Here is a 19,749-nt window from a genome sequence, read left to right on the forward strand (position 1 = left end):
TTGTCCTTGTTCCAGGAAATGCATGGACATAGCTGTCTGAAGGAAAACCCTCATGATTGTATAGTTTTCAGTGCTGAGTGGCATTTAGCCACCTCGTTTTTATTGTTAGCAGATCACAATGTTGCCTCACTGCTCTGTGCCACACACCACGCTGTGACTAATATCATTCAACAAAAGAAAATCCCCTCCAAAGTGACCATGTTCTCGAGCCTAATGGAGCTGGTGGAGGCTCCATTCATCCGATAGTTTTCTCTTTGCATCTCTCCCACAAGTGGGGACAGAAGATGAGCAGAGGGGGCAGAAGCACTCTGGGAAGCTCATACACACACGCTGTAACACCTAGGGTGGTCGCTGCCGGACTCTGCACCCTCTCAGCTGCCATGAAAGTTGAGCTGGGTTTGCTCACGCTGACCAGCCTCCGGAGCTGTTCAGCATCTTTCCCCATTGAACCCTTAAAAAGAGGGGCATGCAATAACAACATCCTAACTTGTTTGTGCCATGAAAGGAGCTGGAAAGAATGCATCGAACCACATGACAAGCGAGGACATCAGGCTGCACAGAGAATAGAAAGACCTCATTTTTAATTACTTCTGAACAAAGTTGGCTCAGTAAAGTATTTCCCATTGTACTGCTGAACTTTTCTTCTCATCACACAGCAGTGAAACACAGGCTCTTGTGCTGCTGCAAGTGAACCAAAATCAAGTCTGTGTTAGGGATCACTTCATTTCCTATTAAATGCAGACTGCACATCTATCACAGGCATTTCAGACCTCTTTTTTTCCTTCAGCACCCAGGCACTTCTTTCTCATTGTAAATGTTTTTATCATGAGAGTCGTAAAAAGCAAGGATATCCCACCATTCATACAGAAGGAGACTGGGGGTTAAGTGCTTAGAAGTACATTCTCTCCATTGTTCTGGGCATGAGCGGTCACCAAAAGGCAATTACAGAGAACAGGGTTGAAGCACTGAGGCTTCTACAGTCCTAGACTAGCGCTTCAGTCACAGCAATAAAGAGGGACTGTAGGGGCCAATATCCACCTGAGATTAGGCACAAACCTTATCCATGTATATATAGCCAAGTTCATCCTAGGTGCTAGCACCAGGGCCACAAATACAACCAGCAGAAAATGAAGAGTTATTATTTTAGTAAAAGTTCGCATCTTTAAAGCTTGTTAATTCAGACTGTAAATTCTTCAGGGCACGGACTTTGTGGTTTGATTGTTGCTAAAATATCTTGCGTAGTCCTGATCTGGGCCAAAGTGAAACATAAGCAGGCTTCAGTTCCTCGAGTTTCATTATGAGATCAGAGTCTAAGGATTCACTAAAAAGCATTATATTTCAGTTTTGTGGATTCAGAGAAAAGTCAGAAGTGACTCATGTATAACTGATGTCTTCCTGACCGTGCAGAGAGCCTGAAACAATAGATCTAAGAGATGCAAACTGCCCCATTCACTTTTTCTTCAAAATCTGCTGTCTCCCCAAGTAGAATTTTGGTCAGCCTGCAAGAAAAAATCCACATCATACAGCTAGAGATGCCAGAAAACCGTGTAGGCGTGTGCCTTGGGCAGTCTTGCATTACTTAATTAAACAGCAATTTAGCATCTTGCATTGAAATGTCTCTTAGCTAAAGATGAGCAACTTCCCAAGCGGCAGTAAGGGCATCGTCCTTGTCACTGCTTCTCTTGCTGGCCAAGACAGAAATCACATTGACTTCAGCATGTGCAAGGTCAAACTCCTACTGAATGTGTTAATATACAGTGCATTTCAGACAGTATGAGCTATACAGTGGTGTATCTCACAGGTTAGCTTGTAGAACAGCTTTGCTGCAAGTCATGCTGCTTTTTTTTTTTTTCTTTTCAAAATGTAAATACTTAAGTTCCTACAACATCACTTCTGGTTCTCACTGTGGGAATACTATATCAATCCATAAACGCGCTAGGACTTGTTATGATTTTTCATCTCGAAAAGGGAGAGGTTACGTTCTTCAGTCATATTTGCCAACAGAAAACCCTGGTGAAAGTAAAGCACCCACCCTAAACCTGCAGGAGTATGGGGAAGCCACCCCTGATTTCTGATGACTACTGCTCTGCCTTCATATAACCTCTTACTACTAAACCCTCCGCAGAGGCTCTGAACCCTGGTGAGCCTTCTGTAGCTTCAGGTTCTATTTTCAGCAGCTGCCTGTACTAATTCGTTCCTGCATGATGTTGCTCTTGATGCAGAGATGACAAGTGAACTTGTACCCACACTAGTTACTACTGATTTGCTGAAGCTGCTGATACAGATGGGTTTGCAGTGGGCTGCCAAACTCTGACCTGGAGCAGCTGCTACCTTGAATTAAAAACAAGCTTTAATGACTTTACGATGCCAAGGCCTAGAGGACCTTGCCATTTAACAACCTGGATCAAAAAGGACTACTTAAATTGGATATTATCACAGCGTCAACATTATTCCAGTTCATTCGGAATGCTAATGAATTGTCCATTATCTTAAGCGTATAGTAATTATTTTTCTTTTCAGAGCCTAACTGCAGTTATGTATCTCTGTCTAGTTAATATCTTCCCAGCAGCGTGGTTTGGACTGTTAATTGCCTTTTGGGAAAAGTAACAGGTTATTAGGTATTGCTGTGAAATGTGACCTCACAAAGCATAAGACTGAAAAAAGTGACAGGCTGGAAGATAATTACATAGATTGGCTACACGGATATAGATCTAGCACAGCTCAGGCTATGGAACCACAAACGTAACTCCCCTGGCATAATGTAAGATTTTACTAGGAGAAGACAGAGAAAACCGGTATGAATGCCTCTTTTTCATTACCTTTGGAGGTCAGCTGACCTGGAACTATATGTTGTGGTTTCTGGCAATCAAAAAACAGAGATGACCAAGGTTAGCATAAAAAAATATATTAGGAATACCTTCAAGTATGTATTTACACATGAATACAAATAATTTATCACTTATAAATTTCTTTTGACTCATTCTGCCTCAGTGAAAGCAAAAAACCATTATTTTCCTCCCAAAAAACCCTATGAGATCAACAGCGGTTATTCTTATCTGCACTGAAACTTCAGAGATTAAAAACACAGAAATAAGGCAGAGGATGAAATTCCCACAAACCAGAGAAGGCTGGTTCAACCTGCAATATAACAGGGGAAGTTAGAGACGACTGAAGTTTTCCCTGGCAGAATAATGCTTTTTAACTGCTGAGGTCACCTGGGCATCATCACCAATGCAAGCAGTATTGCGAGAGTCGAAAAAAACATCACATGATCATGTTGCTTAACTCGCCATCATTTGGAAGGGGAAAGCAGTGATGTGTAATTATTTTTTGATTTTCTTTCCCCTGCTTTCTAAGCCAATGATGTAATGAGTATGTTTTAGTAGTAGCATAACCCCTGACTCCTATCCTTGAAGCACACAACTACCGAAACAAGATGCAGAGGCCCCTGAAGTGCTCATGTCTGAATTCATACTAAGTGACACTGAAAATAATTTTGAGCTGGAGGAAAAGAGAGCATTTAAGAGCACAGCCCTGCTTCTTCAGAAACCTCTCCTTTGCTGACCTTACAGGAAGTTGAAGCAATGCTTTCCTTGAGTCCCTCCTGGGCAGAGCTCATGATAACAGAATTTTTTATTTAATACTGTATGAAATGTCTGACCCTTGAGGCATAATAATGTACTTAAAATATACTTAACAGTACCCTCAGGCTAAAAATGTTTCCAACTTATATGTTAAAAAAAAAATCCATTTCGATGCTTACTTTGACTATGTGCCCAGCATCAATGGCAAAACTGCTTCTGTTTAGAAAGGATGGTTCAGCCAAAATTCAGCTTGTTTTTCAGGAATGAAGAACTGAAGAAAAAAATATAATAAAAGCCATACCACATAAATCATCATTCTCCTCTACACTGTAAGTGTTCATGTGTGTGTAAAAACTTACTTTAAGCTAGTAGTTGATAGCACTTCTGCAAACAAGATTTGTCAGTGCTGCTCCCTAATGCTCATCACTGTCTGCTGCTGTGGGTGCAGGAAGACCACACTGGTGGTGACAAAGACACAGTAAGAACAGGCTTTGCCGCTATCTCCAGCAACTTTTCAAAGAACTGGACTAATCATCAACAAGTTTTGACTGTGGTTTGTCTGCTTTTCATTTCCACTACAATGATTATCTATTAATGTAATTTCCCAGAGGCAATGGAATCACACCACATTATAAGAGACAAGACAATCAGGAAAATAATCTGTTTTATAATTATCTACATCCATCAAAAAGGCACCTGAAGTGTTTTGGGGAGGAGTAGGGGAGAGAAAGTTTCCTCTCCCAGACTGAAATAAAACATACAAAGTTTACAGAGGGCTGAAATAACAAAACAAACCTGAGAAGGGGGCTACCTTCTCTTCCACCTTATGTTAATAGTTATTACTAGAACATGGGGGCTGAGCCAGTGTTTTTACAGCAGTTCTTTAAGAGCACAAATAGGCCAAGGTCCCTTCCCCCATTTTTACGAAAAATATGCTGAAAACTCACATCAGGCAAACACCGTTTCTTAGTAAACATAGCTGTAACCTTTAAGACAGATTTTCTGCAGCTGGCTTTAAAGCTCACAAGCACGAATCTGCAGGTACAATCTGTAGATGACAGCACATAACCACCTCGCTCCATGTGGCTGCGCGCAGCTACCAAAGGGTAGGTTTTTGATCCAGGCCTAACAGATGTACACTCTGAAGAGCAAATCAAACCAGGGCCAATGAAAAACAAATGCACAGAACGTGGGTACTTTGTGGACAACCATTCAGAGAAAAGGCTCCTCTGTCATCCATCTTGACAAATGCACTTTGCACGTACAACTGCAGGAATGGGGCAGGCAAGTCAGCTGTGAGATGTATGCCTCATTTGTTTCAAAAGCTGGCTTTGCCTTTGTTGTTTAGCCTGCAGAAATCAGAGCCTATACTAATAACCTTGAAAACTTAGGTCAGCTTCTTGCAAAACAATAAAAACACGCCTTTTTTTTTCCCCCTCTATTCAAATTAATTTCTAACTATTGATTTCTACTTGCCCTTTGTTTCTCTGATTCTTGGCCAGCTCAACTCGCAAAGTATTACCCCCGAGGCTCAAGCCTTTCAAAGAGGATACAGCACTCTCCGCGGCTGCTTTATCCTTGTAATCGAGAAAAGCCCTGTGCTGCGCTCCCTGCCAATTCACTTTTAAAGGAGTTGCATGGAATTCCCTTAAAGCATATTTCAGCTCGCTCACTCTTACGCTGGGAGGTATGTTCCCCACATACACAGTAGTAATCGTGCCAGATCCCTCTAATCTGGGACTTAAAGAATCACTTTCAACATACTGTTGTCCCATTTGAGCCGAGCCCATTGCAGCCTGCGGTCTTGTATTTCCAGGCCTTGCCTTCTCATTTAACGCTGCTGACTTGTTGGCGTTTGCCAAGTCTGGATGTTCGTCTTGGAGGGTAACATCCTTGCCTGTCTGTTTCTCTTTGTATCGAAGACTCTTTAGGATGGGGATTTTTGCCAGGATCTCATAGCTGACCTAAAAAAGGAGGAAGACAGATACAGTTATGAGATTTTTTTTCCAGAAAAAGATGACCATCAGGACCCATTTGTACCATAAAAAGAGCGGAACTTTATTATATTGCTGCCATTCGAAGTGCCAGAGCATTCAAAATGCTACTAATTGTTGGCTGGATTCTGAAGATGCTCCCTAAATACACACTGCAGGACAAAAATAAACATTAGTTACTCTTTAAGCGAGCAGTACAATGTAGATCCAGCAGGAAAATCAAAACCAAACTCAGAGCTATGTGATTTTGACATTTATTTATCAGGGCGTTTTCAGATTTGCATTCTCATTGTTATCCCTTAATATTTGCTTTGACCGAGGGCCTGTGCTCCTGCTCTGGCAGAATCTTACATGCCTACAATTCATCAGACCATCAGGCACTTTCATTCTGCAGACCTCCTTGCTTTCTTTTCCCCCCAAAACAGGATATCCCGTAGGCTGGCTCATACAATGAGGAGGGACCATGGTGTTAGCTTGCAGCTGAGGAGCGTGCCTTGTAGCGGGGCTCCTCCGAGTGTGGGCCCAGCTGGAGGCACGTTCTCTGGTTGTGGCACATCACCACAGCCCCTCTCTTGCCATCTGACCTCACACACCACCCGCAGCTACTCATCAGATCCCACACCACTCTGCTGGGTTGGATCACAGAACGGAAGAGTGTCCAAACGCTTACTTCAAAACTGTGAACTCTCTGTCCCTCCATCCAGCCCCACTTCATAAGCAGCTTTTCTGGAAGGGCTCTTCCTCTCAACAGCTGAACCCTATCCATCTCAGGCATGAGATGCCCCAGGCTGCACTCAGTGACTGGCAGGAAACGCAGTGGTTCCCTAGCTAATGTGGTCTAGCTCTTGGCTTGCAGACTGCAGTTGGAAGCAGCAGTAATTCGTACTTGGCTGCTGGACAAGCAGAACATCCATCAACACAAGATCCAATTCTTAAATTTAGGGAGCAAAACAGAGCCTGGGGAAGTGATGCCTGAGCTAGCAGAGTCCCAAGCTAGTAGCCCACACAGTGCGAGCAAGCCACTCTCGCAGGGTGTTGTGCCCAAGAATATGAGCCACGACCTCGGCAGGCTGTCCTGGACCAGCACCAGCGTACCCAGGCCAGAATATGCCTGCAGGGCTCAGCTCAGAGCCCCTGAACTCCTGGTTCTACAATTCTGTCAGGGGGAGTTTCAATCTAACTGCACCACAAGAAGTCTAAAATTCACAGATCTCTAGGGAAAGGAACCCAACTCTGACGTGACTGGAGTAAAATTGAAGACAGGGTGGGGGCAATGTTAGGCTTAGGTAACAGGAAAGGCAGTTAGCAGGAGTTTCTTAAATGTTTCCAGGCAGGACTCCTCTTCTGAGGAGCAAACAAGTAAGCTTTACTTCAGGCTGAAATTAAATACATACATTTCCATACAGCCCAGCTCCGCCTTGTTAATATAATATCAAACAGCGGAACAGAGCTAACCATCAAGGGCAGAGGCAACCTCCATTCTGCCACACTGCAGACCCAGAGACAAGGTGTTTGGGATCAGGCCCTTTAAACAAGCAAACTTTATGGCTGAGAATAATTTCTGTACAAATCTGGCCTGATCTGGCAGGCAAGGACTTCCTCTGGGGCTCTGGGAGCCTCAGCACTCTGAAAGGTACATGCCATTTTCAGATTTTGAAGACTTATTGCTCTGTGGATTCCTGGACTGATTTGTTTTTCTCAGCCAGGAATTCAGACTGCTGGGTTTGACGGCAAACTCCCCTTCCCTGGGCAATACAACATCAAACCAATGGCTGAAGCCATCTTACTTTGTTTTTACTGGCCAACAATTAGGAACATTTGTTGTCCTCTGTCAAATTTCTATGTGAAACGTAAGCTCTATGCTAATTAAACCAAACAGGAAAAACATTTTTCTATTCTCATGCAACTAATCACTCCTGGACCCAAAGAACAACCTTAACCTATTACCAAGTGTGTGCACAGTTCCTTTCACCCTGAAATTAAACTCAGCTCCTAAGGCAAAGACGGGGGGTTTTAGCTCGAAAGAGCAATGCTACCAAGAGCGAGCCCTCACCCACTTTGCAGATTAAGGGAATCGATGAGCAGGGCCACTCAGAGGATGGATCTGGAACTCCCTGTCTCTCAAGGACAAACTGAAGAGAAGACTTAGATAATCCGGGGTCAGCATACTTTCTAAAAGAGAGCTCAACTGGCCAGGCTGCAGCACTGCCTCTCTTCTCACTGGAGTGACCAGCAGTTTTTGGTATCTGCCTGGAGCTCCTGGTTCAGGGTCCCTGCAGCCTCAGGCAGATGTACATGCAATAGCATGTGTGTCTTCAGAAGGACTACGAACTAGTTCTCTGTAAGAGCTGAAGCTCTGATCATCAAAAACCACCACAAAGCGAGCCTATCGTTACCTGAAATGCAGCCCTGGGTAGGCATACCAGTAAGAAGCCTCTAAGCAACAAAGGCAGTTGATTTAGCACTTAGATTTGTTTGTAAAAAAAAAAAATCTGGAAAAAAATATATTAAACTAGTTCTGATACTGTCAACTGACATCCTTCTGCCACAGAGTGACAGAGAATTCACCTTTAAGAATATTTTCCCTGGGGTCTAGGAGAATCTTTCGTCTGGGCCAAAGCTTTCAAATCCTTCCCTATTTCTCGCTCCTATTATGTCAAAGAATGGTAGAAAAACTCAGTTTAGGAATTCAGAATATCATTTCTCCACCTTTTTTGGGGTGCAGGGGGTGAGAGACAAAAGGGCAAAAGGGGCAGTGGGTGGCACAGGAGGAGAAAAAACTTGCTCTGCTCTGTTGCAAAATACCAAACAAAAGAACTCCTTTGTGGTAGTACAATGTGTTGCTAATTACGATCACGAAAAAAAGTTTCTTTTGTCTTGTGAGCTGGGGAGGATTGCAATGATTTATTTCCATGTGGAGAGATTCCAAAGATATTCCTCCTCTCTTTTAAACAAGCTGCACGTTTCTTGGTCCTGTGCCGGCTGGTCACTCCTCCCTAGCCTTGCTTAGCACTTAGAGCTAAGCCAGGACGCAAGGGACTTGGGCTCTGCCCCGCGTCTTGTTGATCCCGTTATGCGGACCTGGGCAACCTCAGTGGCGGAAGCTCCTTCCCTTGCTCCCCCTTTCCCTATAAAGTCAGAGCCAAGCCATTTATTGATGTTTGTAAACTTTGTATTGAGTGTTGGGATTTAGATGATTGGCTTTGGCAGCGAAGCCAGCTGAAGAAGTTTCCTATTATCCCTTGACCACCAATTCCCAGGCCGCTTCCACGCTTCAGCCTTCTGGGGTCGGACAACAGAAGTGCTTCTGGGGCTGTGCTATGAACTCAGTAACTGAAGTGATTCAGGTTAAAAATAACTCCACCAAAGGCAATTAATCATTTAACAATCCTGCCTACTCCCTGCCATGGCTGGGAGAGCCTTGGGGAAAGAGGACAGCAGGGTAGATGAATTCTTCTGGCACACAATTACCGGGCTATGGGAAAGAAGCTGAGAAGGGAAATGTGGCCCCTCTCTGACAGAAACCTGAAGAAAACAGACTCTGGGATGCTGCCTGCCAATAAAAATCTCCCAGCACTTAACCCTGAGCATGCACTCTTACGACACCTGGTTTGGTCCCAAAACAACGTAGTGGCAGATGGACTTCTGCAAAGTCTCTGCTGGAACGTCGGGGCTCTCCTCAGCCACTGTTATTCCAGAAGAGCGAACGTAGCCACTTTCAATATTTTGCTGGAGAAAATGAAAGATGTGTTTGTCCTCTGACAGAATGAGTAATGCTGACCCCTGATACAGTGCAGGCCAAGCCAAACACTGCTTTGATTTCCCTGGCAGCAAAGGCAGTGCAGTTCTGATGTAGGGCCCGTACGGGAAGGACAGTTACAGATTGGAGAGGATGCTAAGTCTGTTATTTAATTCTGCTTCTCATAGCTACCCATCTGGGCACACCAAATAATAGAGGAACACGTGGCTCACGATGGATACAGGTGTTGCTGCCCTGCCCTGGAAGGCTGAGAGCAAGACCAAACGATCTTTAGTAGAGTAGATCCACCAACCCTTCCAAGTACTGAGGCTGGAAGGCCAAAGTGTTTGCAAGATTCGTTTCTGCCCACCGTGGGGGATGCCTGACCCGAGACTCCTCATAAAGGCCTCCAGAACAGAGCCCACTTCTCACGTTGTCTCCTTAATCAGTTGCTTGTTTCAAGGAGCGCTCTGCTCACAGGGGTTTAAAGCACAAAGCCAAGACAGCTAGGACGGGCCAGCACAGTCGAACGTTTTGTGCAAATGAATGATAAAATGTCCAAATATGTGCACGCAATCCGAGGGCATATTTCTGGGAGCTGGCAGCCCATGGAGTCTGCGAGTGTCCCTCAGGAGAAACTTATGCAACCCACATTTGGAATCCATCAGCAAAAACCGAGTCCGTGGACTCCGCAGCAAGGGTCAGATTTGCAAAGGTGTCGAGATGTTTAACCAAGCGTGGAAGCCTGCCCTGCTCACACTATCCCTCAAAACAAACCCACCCCAAAAATAAAACAAAAAGCCCTAGCTAAACCGACAATAATTTTTTTCTGATGGCAACAGCACGTCCCTGCTAAAGGTTTTGCCAGCTTGAGTGTGTGAATTTTTTGAGCTCTGAAACAGCATTATTCTACTTTGCAAACATTCTATCACAGACCCAAATCAAAAGCTGTTTGTTGTCAGTGTCTCTCTGCCACTGCATATTAAACTCTTTCAACATCAGACCCAGGGATTCTCCTAGTTCACTTCGTTTTGGGAAAAAAAAATTCCTACTTCTATAAAATTCTCAGCAAAAGAGTGAATAAAAAAAAAGAGAAGGAAATGCTTGCTAGAATCTAGTGATTTTTCTACCAACTATTCTCATTTCCCTCTTCATGCCCCCAAGTATTTTAATTGGTCTGTACAGTTTCAATTTAAAATAAGCACAGCACAAATAACTTCACAATTGCGACACGCATAATTGACAGCATCGCAGATAAAGATCACAGCTACCCATACAAAATACTAAATGAGAAAGTAAGTTGGTTCATGAATTCAGAGTTCCCAGAAACAATGGGTCGGATTTTCGAGGCAGATGAAGCCAAATAACTCTCCACTGGTATCCAAATAAAGTTTTCCAGAGAGCTCAGCTCTTAGCGGCCCTTGCTGCCCTCCAAGAGCACTTACACATTTTTCAAACCCCTCAACTCCAGTGCAGAAAGCTTACCTGTATACATGCTCCAGTATTGCCTTTGTAATTCAGATGTGTTTCTAGAGTGCCTAGTACTTATTTTGATAATGCTTCCCTGGTACTAACACTGTAGCTCTTATATTTCCTTTGAAGTCTTTAAAAAATCAGCATTTCTATGACAAAAATCACAGTATATAATTATTCGCACCTGTTCCCATACTTGACTCACTACTTCCTTCCTACACAGCATGTAAGGACCACAAACACTCCAAGACAACACAGTGCCTCTTTGAGCACAGAAACCTAGCCTGGAGATATGCATTTTGTTTACTCTGTAGGTACCCTTTTACCTCATTACGAGCTGAAAACAGAGGGTACCTATTAATGGCTATTTATCCTAACAGCTTTAGGAAAGCACATCCTTTACAACAATTCTTAGCAGTAATCCCACGTTTGCAAACACCTTTAATTCATTTTGTAAGTCATTGTCTTGGCTTGATCCAGTGAAGGATGAATTCTTTTTTGCAATGTATTTTACACATCGCCCACCTTAAAGCAGTTAAGCGACTTTCTGTTGACAAAACACCATATACAGAAGTGGGGTATTTATTTACTGACTACCTCTTGATTCGTTTAGTTTTGCTGAGAGGAATAGGAATGCAACAGCAAAGCCAGGATTTGAAGGAGAAAAGGATGTAGAGAAAAAGATGAGAAAATAATGTAGAAGCATCCAGATAAAGCTGATGGACAAACACTTAAATTGCCTCAATCAAATCCTACAATTTTAACAACCTGACAATTAACTAGACCTCCCACCTCCAAGACCCTCTGTGCAGGAGTAGATCACAGTTACCTCCACAGCCACAAACAACATATATACAAGTTGCTCAGTTCCCTGTGAAAGAATAATGCTAAATTCTTTCTTCGTACAGACAACGCTTTGCTGTTGTCCCAAAATAACAGAAACATAATCATCCCCACTGACTAGTGTTCTCCAATATTATCTAGTCAACACAAGCTCTGAAGAACAGCCAAAAGCTGTTTTATATGTTAAATTAACACTCAAACACTTAAAGCTCGGTTGTGTAAAGAACTCTGTTCTCAGTGAAAGCTGTAAAAAATTCCATGAGAGCTGTATTTTTCAGACACCACCACTAACGCAGAGATTACTATAGGAAAAACTTTCATTATGACACACAAACTGGCTGAAGTCAATGTGGTGCAGGCTTTAGATAAAACTCTTACTAAGCATCTCCTCAAGCTTTAGAAACAAGGGGTTGCGACAAATACTTTGTAAGCTTTTGAGCAACATTCTGTAACACAAAGCTTGACTTTTTCTTTGCAAAGCAAAGAAATGCAAAAGAAACATTGAATTTGATAAATTGCTTGGGGACTGACTTGACTTTCTACCAATGGCAAAAGCCACACAAAAGATTCAAGGGTCCCTGCAAGAGACTGTGCCCCAGACCCTTAAATAATGTTGCCAGCAAAAGGAAGGAGACGGGAGGTGGGGGGGAAGCATTAGCAAGGCTGCTTACTGAGACTGGTCTGACAGTAAGAGAGACAGACTATAATCAAAAGTATGTTGGCAAGATGGATAGAGCACAAGGAATAGGCCTTCAAAACAATTACATTCAATAATACCCTAAAAATTATAATTCAAAAATAATTCAATGGAAAAAATGCACTAGAACAGAGAAAGCTTTTATTTATTTAATTTTAACCTCAAATCCTCAACCACAGTCAGGGTAAATCACTCTCTCACCATAGGAATAAAAATAGTACTGGCTAGAATTGTTTGTTGTAGATACATTACCTTAACAAATGCAACTTTTTACTTTGTTAACCACTTGCCAAACAACTGATTTCCCTGAAAGTATTCACCAGTATTTCTCCAGAGCTTTCTGCAAAGAAAGGGTACGCTATGCCTCATTTTAGCATTTATCCTGCTACCCAGGGTCTTCTCCCTAACAAGATGACTTCTGGAATGAAAATCTAATGACAAAGAAAACGTTTTCACAGAATGCAATTCCAGTAGAATAATTTCCTAAATGCTTTTCCAAAACCATTTTTGAAACCACTGAAGTTTCTGACAATCTCCAGAAAAAAAAAAACAACTCCAAACCCATAATACAATCATTGTCAATAAATAATGATACATGATTTAAAGCAGTATCAAGTCACTGTTCCTCCACCTGATAATGAGCTCCAGTTACAAATTCATCTGTCCTCTGGAAGCCAACCCCATACATTCACTATGTAAACAGCAATGTACCAGCCACTAAGTCACGCTTTTCTTTTAGAACTGGAGCAGCATGTATTCCACCCATTCCACACAGTCTAATGCCATAAAGTTGTCTCCAAAGTACTGCCTTCATAAATAGAAGGCAGGCAGTTTTATTAAGCACTCAAGAATTAGATATAAAACAAGATGGAGAAGTCCCTCATCTTACATAAGCTGTTATACTGCAAACAACTACAAGAAATGATGTCTTTCTTAAAACTCCATGAATAATGTTTTTGGCAACTCTCACCCTATAATTCATTTGATACCATAAATTCAGCTTCAGTAATATACTTTGTCACTATCACCATCTACAAACCACTGAACATTTATGCTGTATTTTTGTTTCATCTAACAAACACATTTGCTCCTTTTCCAATTATTTCCAAAGTAACCAATGTGTTTATATGTAATTTTCCCTACGGGAGTAAAAATGGGGAACTTATCAGCAGAATATTGGTACCAGAAAACCATTGTTAACAGAGGTAACTTGCCTTATGCCATATTATTCCCTGTGGTTTTGGTCGTTCGCAATTAGTCTTGATGGTTCTTGTTGGTGTGAGTATATAATCAACGGTTAAATCATGATCATCAAGAAGCTCTTCTGCTATGTCAAGCACCTACAAGAAGCAAGAGATTTGTTAAAAACAAATTCATTAAAATTGTGCATAATTCCTGATGTCTTGTAACATATGCAAATCTATCAGTGACCCTGGAAACAAAGTAAAGGTGCTACCCCAAAATCATTCCAAGCTGCCACTTCAGAGCAGGTATTTTATCTTACCTGGCAGTCATGCACAATAGTAACTACAGGTGTCTCCTCCTTCACTGCTCCCATTGACACCATCATTGCGTATTCCATGTCTGCATAACCTTCACCTTTTCCAATCCTCCAGCCTAAAACACACAAAAGCAAAAGGTGATAGTAGACACAAACAGCACAGTGGAAAGAATGGTAACTGTCAAAAGCATGAAATTAAACTAAGCACTCTGCAACAGATAAACCAAGCACAGAGTTATAACCTGGCAAGAATTCAGATCAACGTCTTTCACAGAACGCAACCTTACTTTGAATTAAAACTGAAATTAAAATTAAATGTTAGTTTCAACAAACACTTGGAAGATGCCAGGATCCTCTCACTGAGAATAAACCAAACCCGATCCAATTTGGTTAACACAGCAACCTATTTACCCACTGTAATTAGAACCACCTACTCACATCAAGCACAGTTTAACTTCATGTAAGTAAAGAGGAATCTGGGTCACATACAAAGAGCATTTTATTTTTAGGCAATGGGTGAAGTCAACAGATATTTTTTCACCACCAGCGGTTCTTCAAAAGACTAGAATATGCAAAATCTGATCCCCAGATAGGTACTGAATCAGCAGCTGCAACACCCATTCTTTTATACAGCCTGTTAGAGCAGTGCAGGTCTCTGAACACGTGGGTCTCCCTGCTTCCTTTAAAAGAAAAAAGAAAAGCTTGCCTGAGTAGTTCTACTGAAGGCCAGAACAGTGGCCTGCATGCTCTAAACCACACTGCTGCCTGCCCATCAATGCCACCGGGACTTGTTGTAAACCAGGCATTGAATCTTCCTGCTTGGACTAGGATCAGTGATTTGACACACAGAAAAGACAAATCTTAAGGCCACAATTAAGCTCCAAGGAGATTTTCAGGTCTGTCAAAGTGACGATGTAACATTGAGAATCACAACCTTAACTCCCTCCGCCTGGAAAGCTTACAAGGTTTTATCTTACCTTTTTCAGAGACAGCCACTGATCCTACAACAACCAAGTCCACTCGTACTTTCCCATCAAGACCTACAGGCACACTGTATTCTTTTATACCCTGCAAGAAAAACATAGCTTTAGGTTCACACAGTGCAGAGTCTTCCAACCAGTGAGGCTGAAATCCAGAGTATTTTGATAAATCCAAGTGACTCCCCGTGTTTCTAAGTGTTTCTTCCATGTATAGCCAAGTTGTAAATGTCTGGAAAGGGATTCCCTCTAGGGAATCCTAGAATACATTTTCTACTACAGTGACGAGGATTCTGGCACACTTCAGGGAGAGCTAAGGGAGGTGGGCCATTTTCTAAACACGGTTGCTTTTTTAGGGTCAAAACCTTGTATTTGAAACCCTTAATTCCGCATCTATTTCTGAAAATGAGGGCAAATGAAACTTACCCTCCTACTCCTACCAAGTGAAAGTCATAAGATATAGATTCACATTCATGAGCAACGCCAGAGCACTACAAATTCTTAAATTAGCTCTCACATACAAATCACAAGGTTAATTTAGACAGACAGCTACAGCCTGAAGATGTTAAACTGTACCCAAAATGCACAACAAGGTGCAGATGCTGGATTACTCTCCTTTTCATACTGTACACGGCACTGCCAGCATCTCCAGACCCAAATCTTTAAAAGCACATTCCCAAGCTGCCTACATGTTCCCTGAGACTGCACTCCTCAACACTTTGCTGTGTGACCATTATTCAGGATGTGCCACTGCCAAGCTATCTTTACCCAAACTTCCTAACTACAACACTGATGAAGAAAACCACATTATTCCTGACAACTCAGAAGAAAAGCTTTACATAGCCCTGGCAACCTTTCTTAATTCCTCTTGCCCCCTCGCCCCCTTCAGGCTCCTCTCTAAAGGACACATCCTAATAAAATTCTGTCCAGAGCTGCAGAAATTAAAAACAGAACTTTATTTTAGCTTTCAAACATCAGATGTTTAGAACTTAAAGATACCTTGGTATTCATTCACTCTTAATACACATATACAGCATAACAAATCTTTTTCACACCAATTCAACCTCGTGCTAAGTTAATCCTCACAATAAAAAAAAAAAAAAAAACATTTTCAGGGTGAAGCATAAAACCAAAAAGATTGGTAATTTTTGTATGACTTTAAGTAATAAGGCTCACTATGCACTTCACAGCAGTGTGCCACAATCAGATTGCACAGTGCTTTGTCAGTATAAACTAATAGCATTTATTCATTAGTAAGCCTATTTGGGGAAGAAACAGATGTGATGGTAAGATCCTAGATCAGACACGAGGCCTGAAGCAGGTCAAAAGAAAGGTCCCTTTCAAAAAAGTGCTCTTCAACCCTGAAAAACTTAATTAATGACCTTAATAGAACTTCCAACAAAGAAAGTTGCTACTAATTACCATCCACTTACAATCCTCAGTTGTATACTAGGTTACTCTAGAACTTTATTGCGTTTAGCAGGAGATAAAGAAGGGAATAAAACTATATAGCAGAACTATTCATTTTATACAAGTTAAATTATCACATCAAATAATGATGCATGTAAACCAAGACAGGTTTCTCTGCCAAGTGACTTTAGCTATACAGTATGACATTTTAACACCAGAGGGCAGCAACACACCACGTTTCAAAGGAAACCACTACATACACATTATTTTTATACTGCCAGTTGAGGCAAATGACAGAATTTATGTTTCTTTAAACTTAAGACTGTAGAAGAACCAATCTTTTCTATTGAATAACTCCAAATATTTTATTGGCCAGATCAGGCAAAAACTGTACACACTGAAATACTCCTTATAGGGTTTACCAACTCAAAACTGCAAAAATAATACAGAAATAATATTTATTAGAAGCTTAAAGATCCAAACCACCTATGAAAGTTGTTCATAATGTTCCAGAAAGCATTCACAAAATATACCATTCTATTAATAAATTAAATAGACATGAAAAAAATAAATTGCATCATGACTTCAGCGCTGCCAAAAGAGTATTCCTGGTGGATGTGTACACAAAACCAGGAGTGACACACTAACAGAACAAGCTGTCACGTAGCATCTGGTATTCCAACTTTAAGTTAGACTGTCATAACACAACTCTCCTCCACATGTTAATTCAGACTTTGCCCGTTTTGTGTCCCTACTTGAGAAGTAGCACATATCCGCAGGATCTCCTTGGTGGCACCTGAGGGTGGCACAATCCTATTGAACAGGCCACTTCTCAGCCGCGGGGTGGGAACCAACAAAGTCTTCCTTGCCTGTGAAACAAAAGGAGTCACCACATTAAAATGGGGCGGGCTCGTTTTACACAGAAGAAACATTTTTACTGTCCCATAGATCTCCATATGGCCAACCATCTTATTTGCTATGCGTCGTTAGCATCGGTGACTGTGTAGTGGTTGTAGAGGAATCCTCTCCACTACGGTACAGCTTCAGACAAGGAACTATTTAAAAAATACAGGGCAAAACATGCCTGTTGGTCTAAAGTATGCGTGCACAAATGAGGTACTCATAATAAGCGAACAAACATTTATGGGTCTGACATACACCCTGTGATAAATGTATGGCAATCTGAGGCAAGGCCACCTGACGTGTTTCTGGGAATTAGACCACAAAACCATGGAAACAGCTGTTGTTCCACAGAAGTGTACTACTTTACCAGAACTCTATGTGAACCTCTGTAGTTTGCCCAAAAGGCAATGATACGCTGACATGAGCAGCCCTGGGAAGCTCAGGACTGGTAAAACTCCTGCAGGAAAAATAGCAGGAGTTGGCCACAAGGTGCTGCCAAGCACCGCACCATTGTCCCACTCTCCTCCTCAGGGGTGCAAGGCACTCAGTTACCTGCAGCACGGCTAGCCGAACGCCTTCCAGAGGTTTATCAGGATCCACTTTGATCACACTTGCTCTGCTGAACGCATCGAGCTCTTTAATAGAGCAGCAAGCCTGGTGGGACCCCTGTGTGAAGAAAGGAATCAGGAGAGAAGGGAATGCATTCACTTACTTCTAGTGTTAGAAAGCGAGCATTCTTCTGGGGAACATCGGGATTTATTTTTACAGTATTGGCGGCTTTGAACTCCTGTAAAGCCAGAAGCCTTGTCGCAGCATGAGAGGCACCCTGTTTTCATAAAATAACCATGCATCACCAAGGAGTTCAAAGCAGAGAGGAGAAATTTTTACTCTTTCATCCTGTAGAGACGCTAACTTCCCATGATTTTAAACAAGAGGGACACACTGCTAATTTTGTGACCTTCTCTATGGGAAGGAAACACATACCAACAGTGGCTGAAGGCTCGACTAACATCTTGCAGGCCACAGAAAAAAAGGGGACCTGGGTACACTCACTTTGCCTAAGTTGACTCCATTCACTCCTGACTCAAAGTTGGAGGGCAATTTCCCTTTTTAGACAATGAACACAAACAGGTTCCTTTAAACAAAGGTCACAGAGGCTGGTTTTGGATGAACCACTTTCGGGACAAGTCTTTCTTTGCAAAGCCTATATGGAGCTCAAGAAATTAAGTTCTTAGAGTGAGGTGTGAAAACCTGGTGAAACAAAAAAAAATGCAGCGCACACCTGCCACGGCCTATCTGTGGGAGATCACAGAACGGCTCGGGTGGGAAGGGACCTCAAAGATCATCCAGTTCCCACCCCCTGCCATGGGCGGGGACACCACCCACTGGATCAGGCTGGCCAAGGCCCCATCCAGCCTGGCCTTGGGCACCTCCAGGGATGGGGCAGCCACATCCTCTGGGCAGCCTGTGCCAGCGCCTCACCACCCTTACAGCGCAGAACTTCCTCCTAATGCCTGGTCTGAATCTCTTCTCTTTTAGTTTAAGACCATTCCCCCTCATCCTATCACTGCCTGCCCAAGCAGAGCCCCCTTCCATCCTTTTCTTTATCCCTTTTAGCATTGAAAGGCTGCAGCGAGGTCTCCCCGGATGCTTCCCTTCTGCAAGCTGCACACCCCCGGCCTTTCCTCACAGGGGCACACCCCAGGCACGGCAGAGCTTTGCATTTGCTGACCCGCAGCGCACCGGAGGTGCACGGGGTGACGATCTCAGCTCTCTGCCGCCGCCGCCACCACGATCACCACCTCCATCGCCTCCTCCACCACCACCACCACTTCCACCACCACCTCAACCGCCAGCTCCACCTCCGCCACCTCCATCCTTGCCTTCACTACCATCACCACTGCCTCCATCGCTCCCACCACCACGCCCAGGACCTCCTCCTCCTCCTCCACCACCCCCACCTCCATCACCATCACCCCCATAACCTCCACCACCCCCACCTCCTCACCCTCCCCCCCGTACCTTGAAGTTGGGGATGCGGCCGTGCACGGGCCGGGGTCTCTCAGCCAGGCCGCTGCTCTCCAGGTAGCCCCACACCAGCTCCCGGACGCCGCCCTTAGATGTCCCTGAGGGGACGGGGGGCAGCGCTCAGCTACAGCCCCCCCTAAATCCCCTCAGCCCAACGGTCGCCCCCCAACGGTCACCCTCGCGCCCCCCCCGCCGTGACGTAACGCCCCGCGTGACGTCACGCCCCCCACCGTGACGTCGCGCCCCCGCGCCCCGCCCCCGCCGCTCACCCGCGCGCGGCCCCGCGCCCCCCTGCATGGCGGCGAGAGCCGCCCAGAGGTGGGGCTTCCGGCCCCGGCTTGGCTCCGCCCACCGCTCCGGGAGGCTACGGCGGGGCGGAGGGGACAAAAAGGTGCGAGGGCGAAGGGGAAATGGGGGGGGTAGGAATAGGAAGGAATAGGAATAGGAATAGGAATAGGAATAGGAATAGGAATAGGAATAGGAATAGGAATAGGAATAGGAATAGGAATAGGAATAGGAATAGGAATAGGAATAGGAATAGGAATAGGAATAGGAATAGGAATAGGAATAGGAATAGGAATAGGAATAGGAATAGGAATA

At 43.5% G+C, this 19,749-nt stretch overlaps 1 protein-coding gene across 13 annotated transcripts; it reads right to left on the reverse strand.

The window, feature by feature from the left end:
• On the reverse strand, positions 1 to 19,535 carry MTHFSD (methenyltetrahydrofolate synthetase domain containing). 13 transcript variants are annotated; one of them, XR_013938262.1, is made up of 11 exons: positions 19,419 to 19,535; positions 19,144 to 19,247; positions 17,674 to 17,787; positions 16,974 to 17,087; positions 14,809 to 14,899; positions 13,835 to 13,947; positions 13,545 to 13,670; positions 5,349 to 5,548; positions 3,764 to 3,855; positions 2,820 to 2,859; positions 1 to 681 (listed from the first exon to the last, which is right to left on the reverse strand). XR_013938262.1 is itself a non-coding variant. In XM_080552205.1 (10 exons), the coding sequence occupies exons 1-9, from the start codon at positions 19,444 to 19,446 to the stop codon at positions 2,844 to 2,846; spliced, it is 906 nt and encodes a 301-aa protein (XP_080408331.1). In that variant the 5' UTR covers positions 19,447 to 19,535; the 3' UTR covers positions 1 to 681; positions 2,820 to 2,843. The 13 variants fall into 13 exon arrangements, 8 of the variants coding, with proteins under 8 accessions (XP_080408331.1, XP_080408329.1, XP_080408330.1 ...); XR_013938263.1 differs by having other exon boundaries at positions 1 to 1,499; XR_013938264.1 differs by having other exon boundaries at positions 1 to 1,685.
• Between the last annotated feature and the right edge of the window lie 214 nt (positions 19,536 to 19,749).

This window comes from Anser brachyrhynchus (assembly GCF_964034855.1).
Source record: "Anser brachyrhynchus genome assembly, chromosome: 12".
NCBI lineage: Eukaryota > Metazoa > Chordata > Aves > Anseriformes > Anatidae > Anser > Anser brachyrhynchus.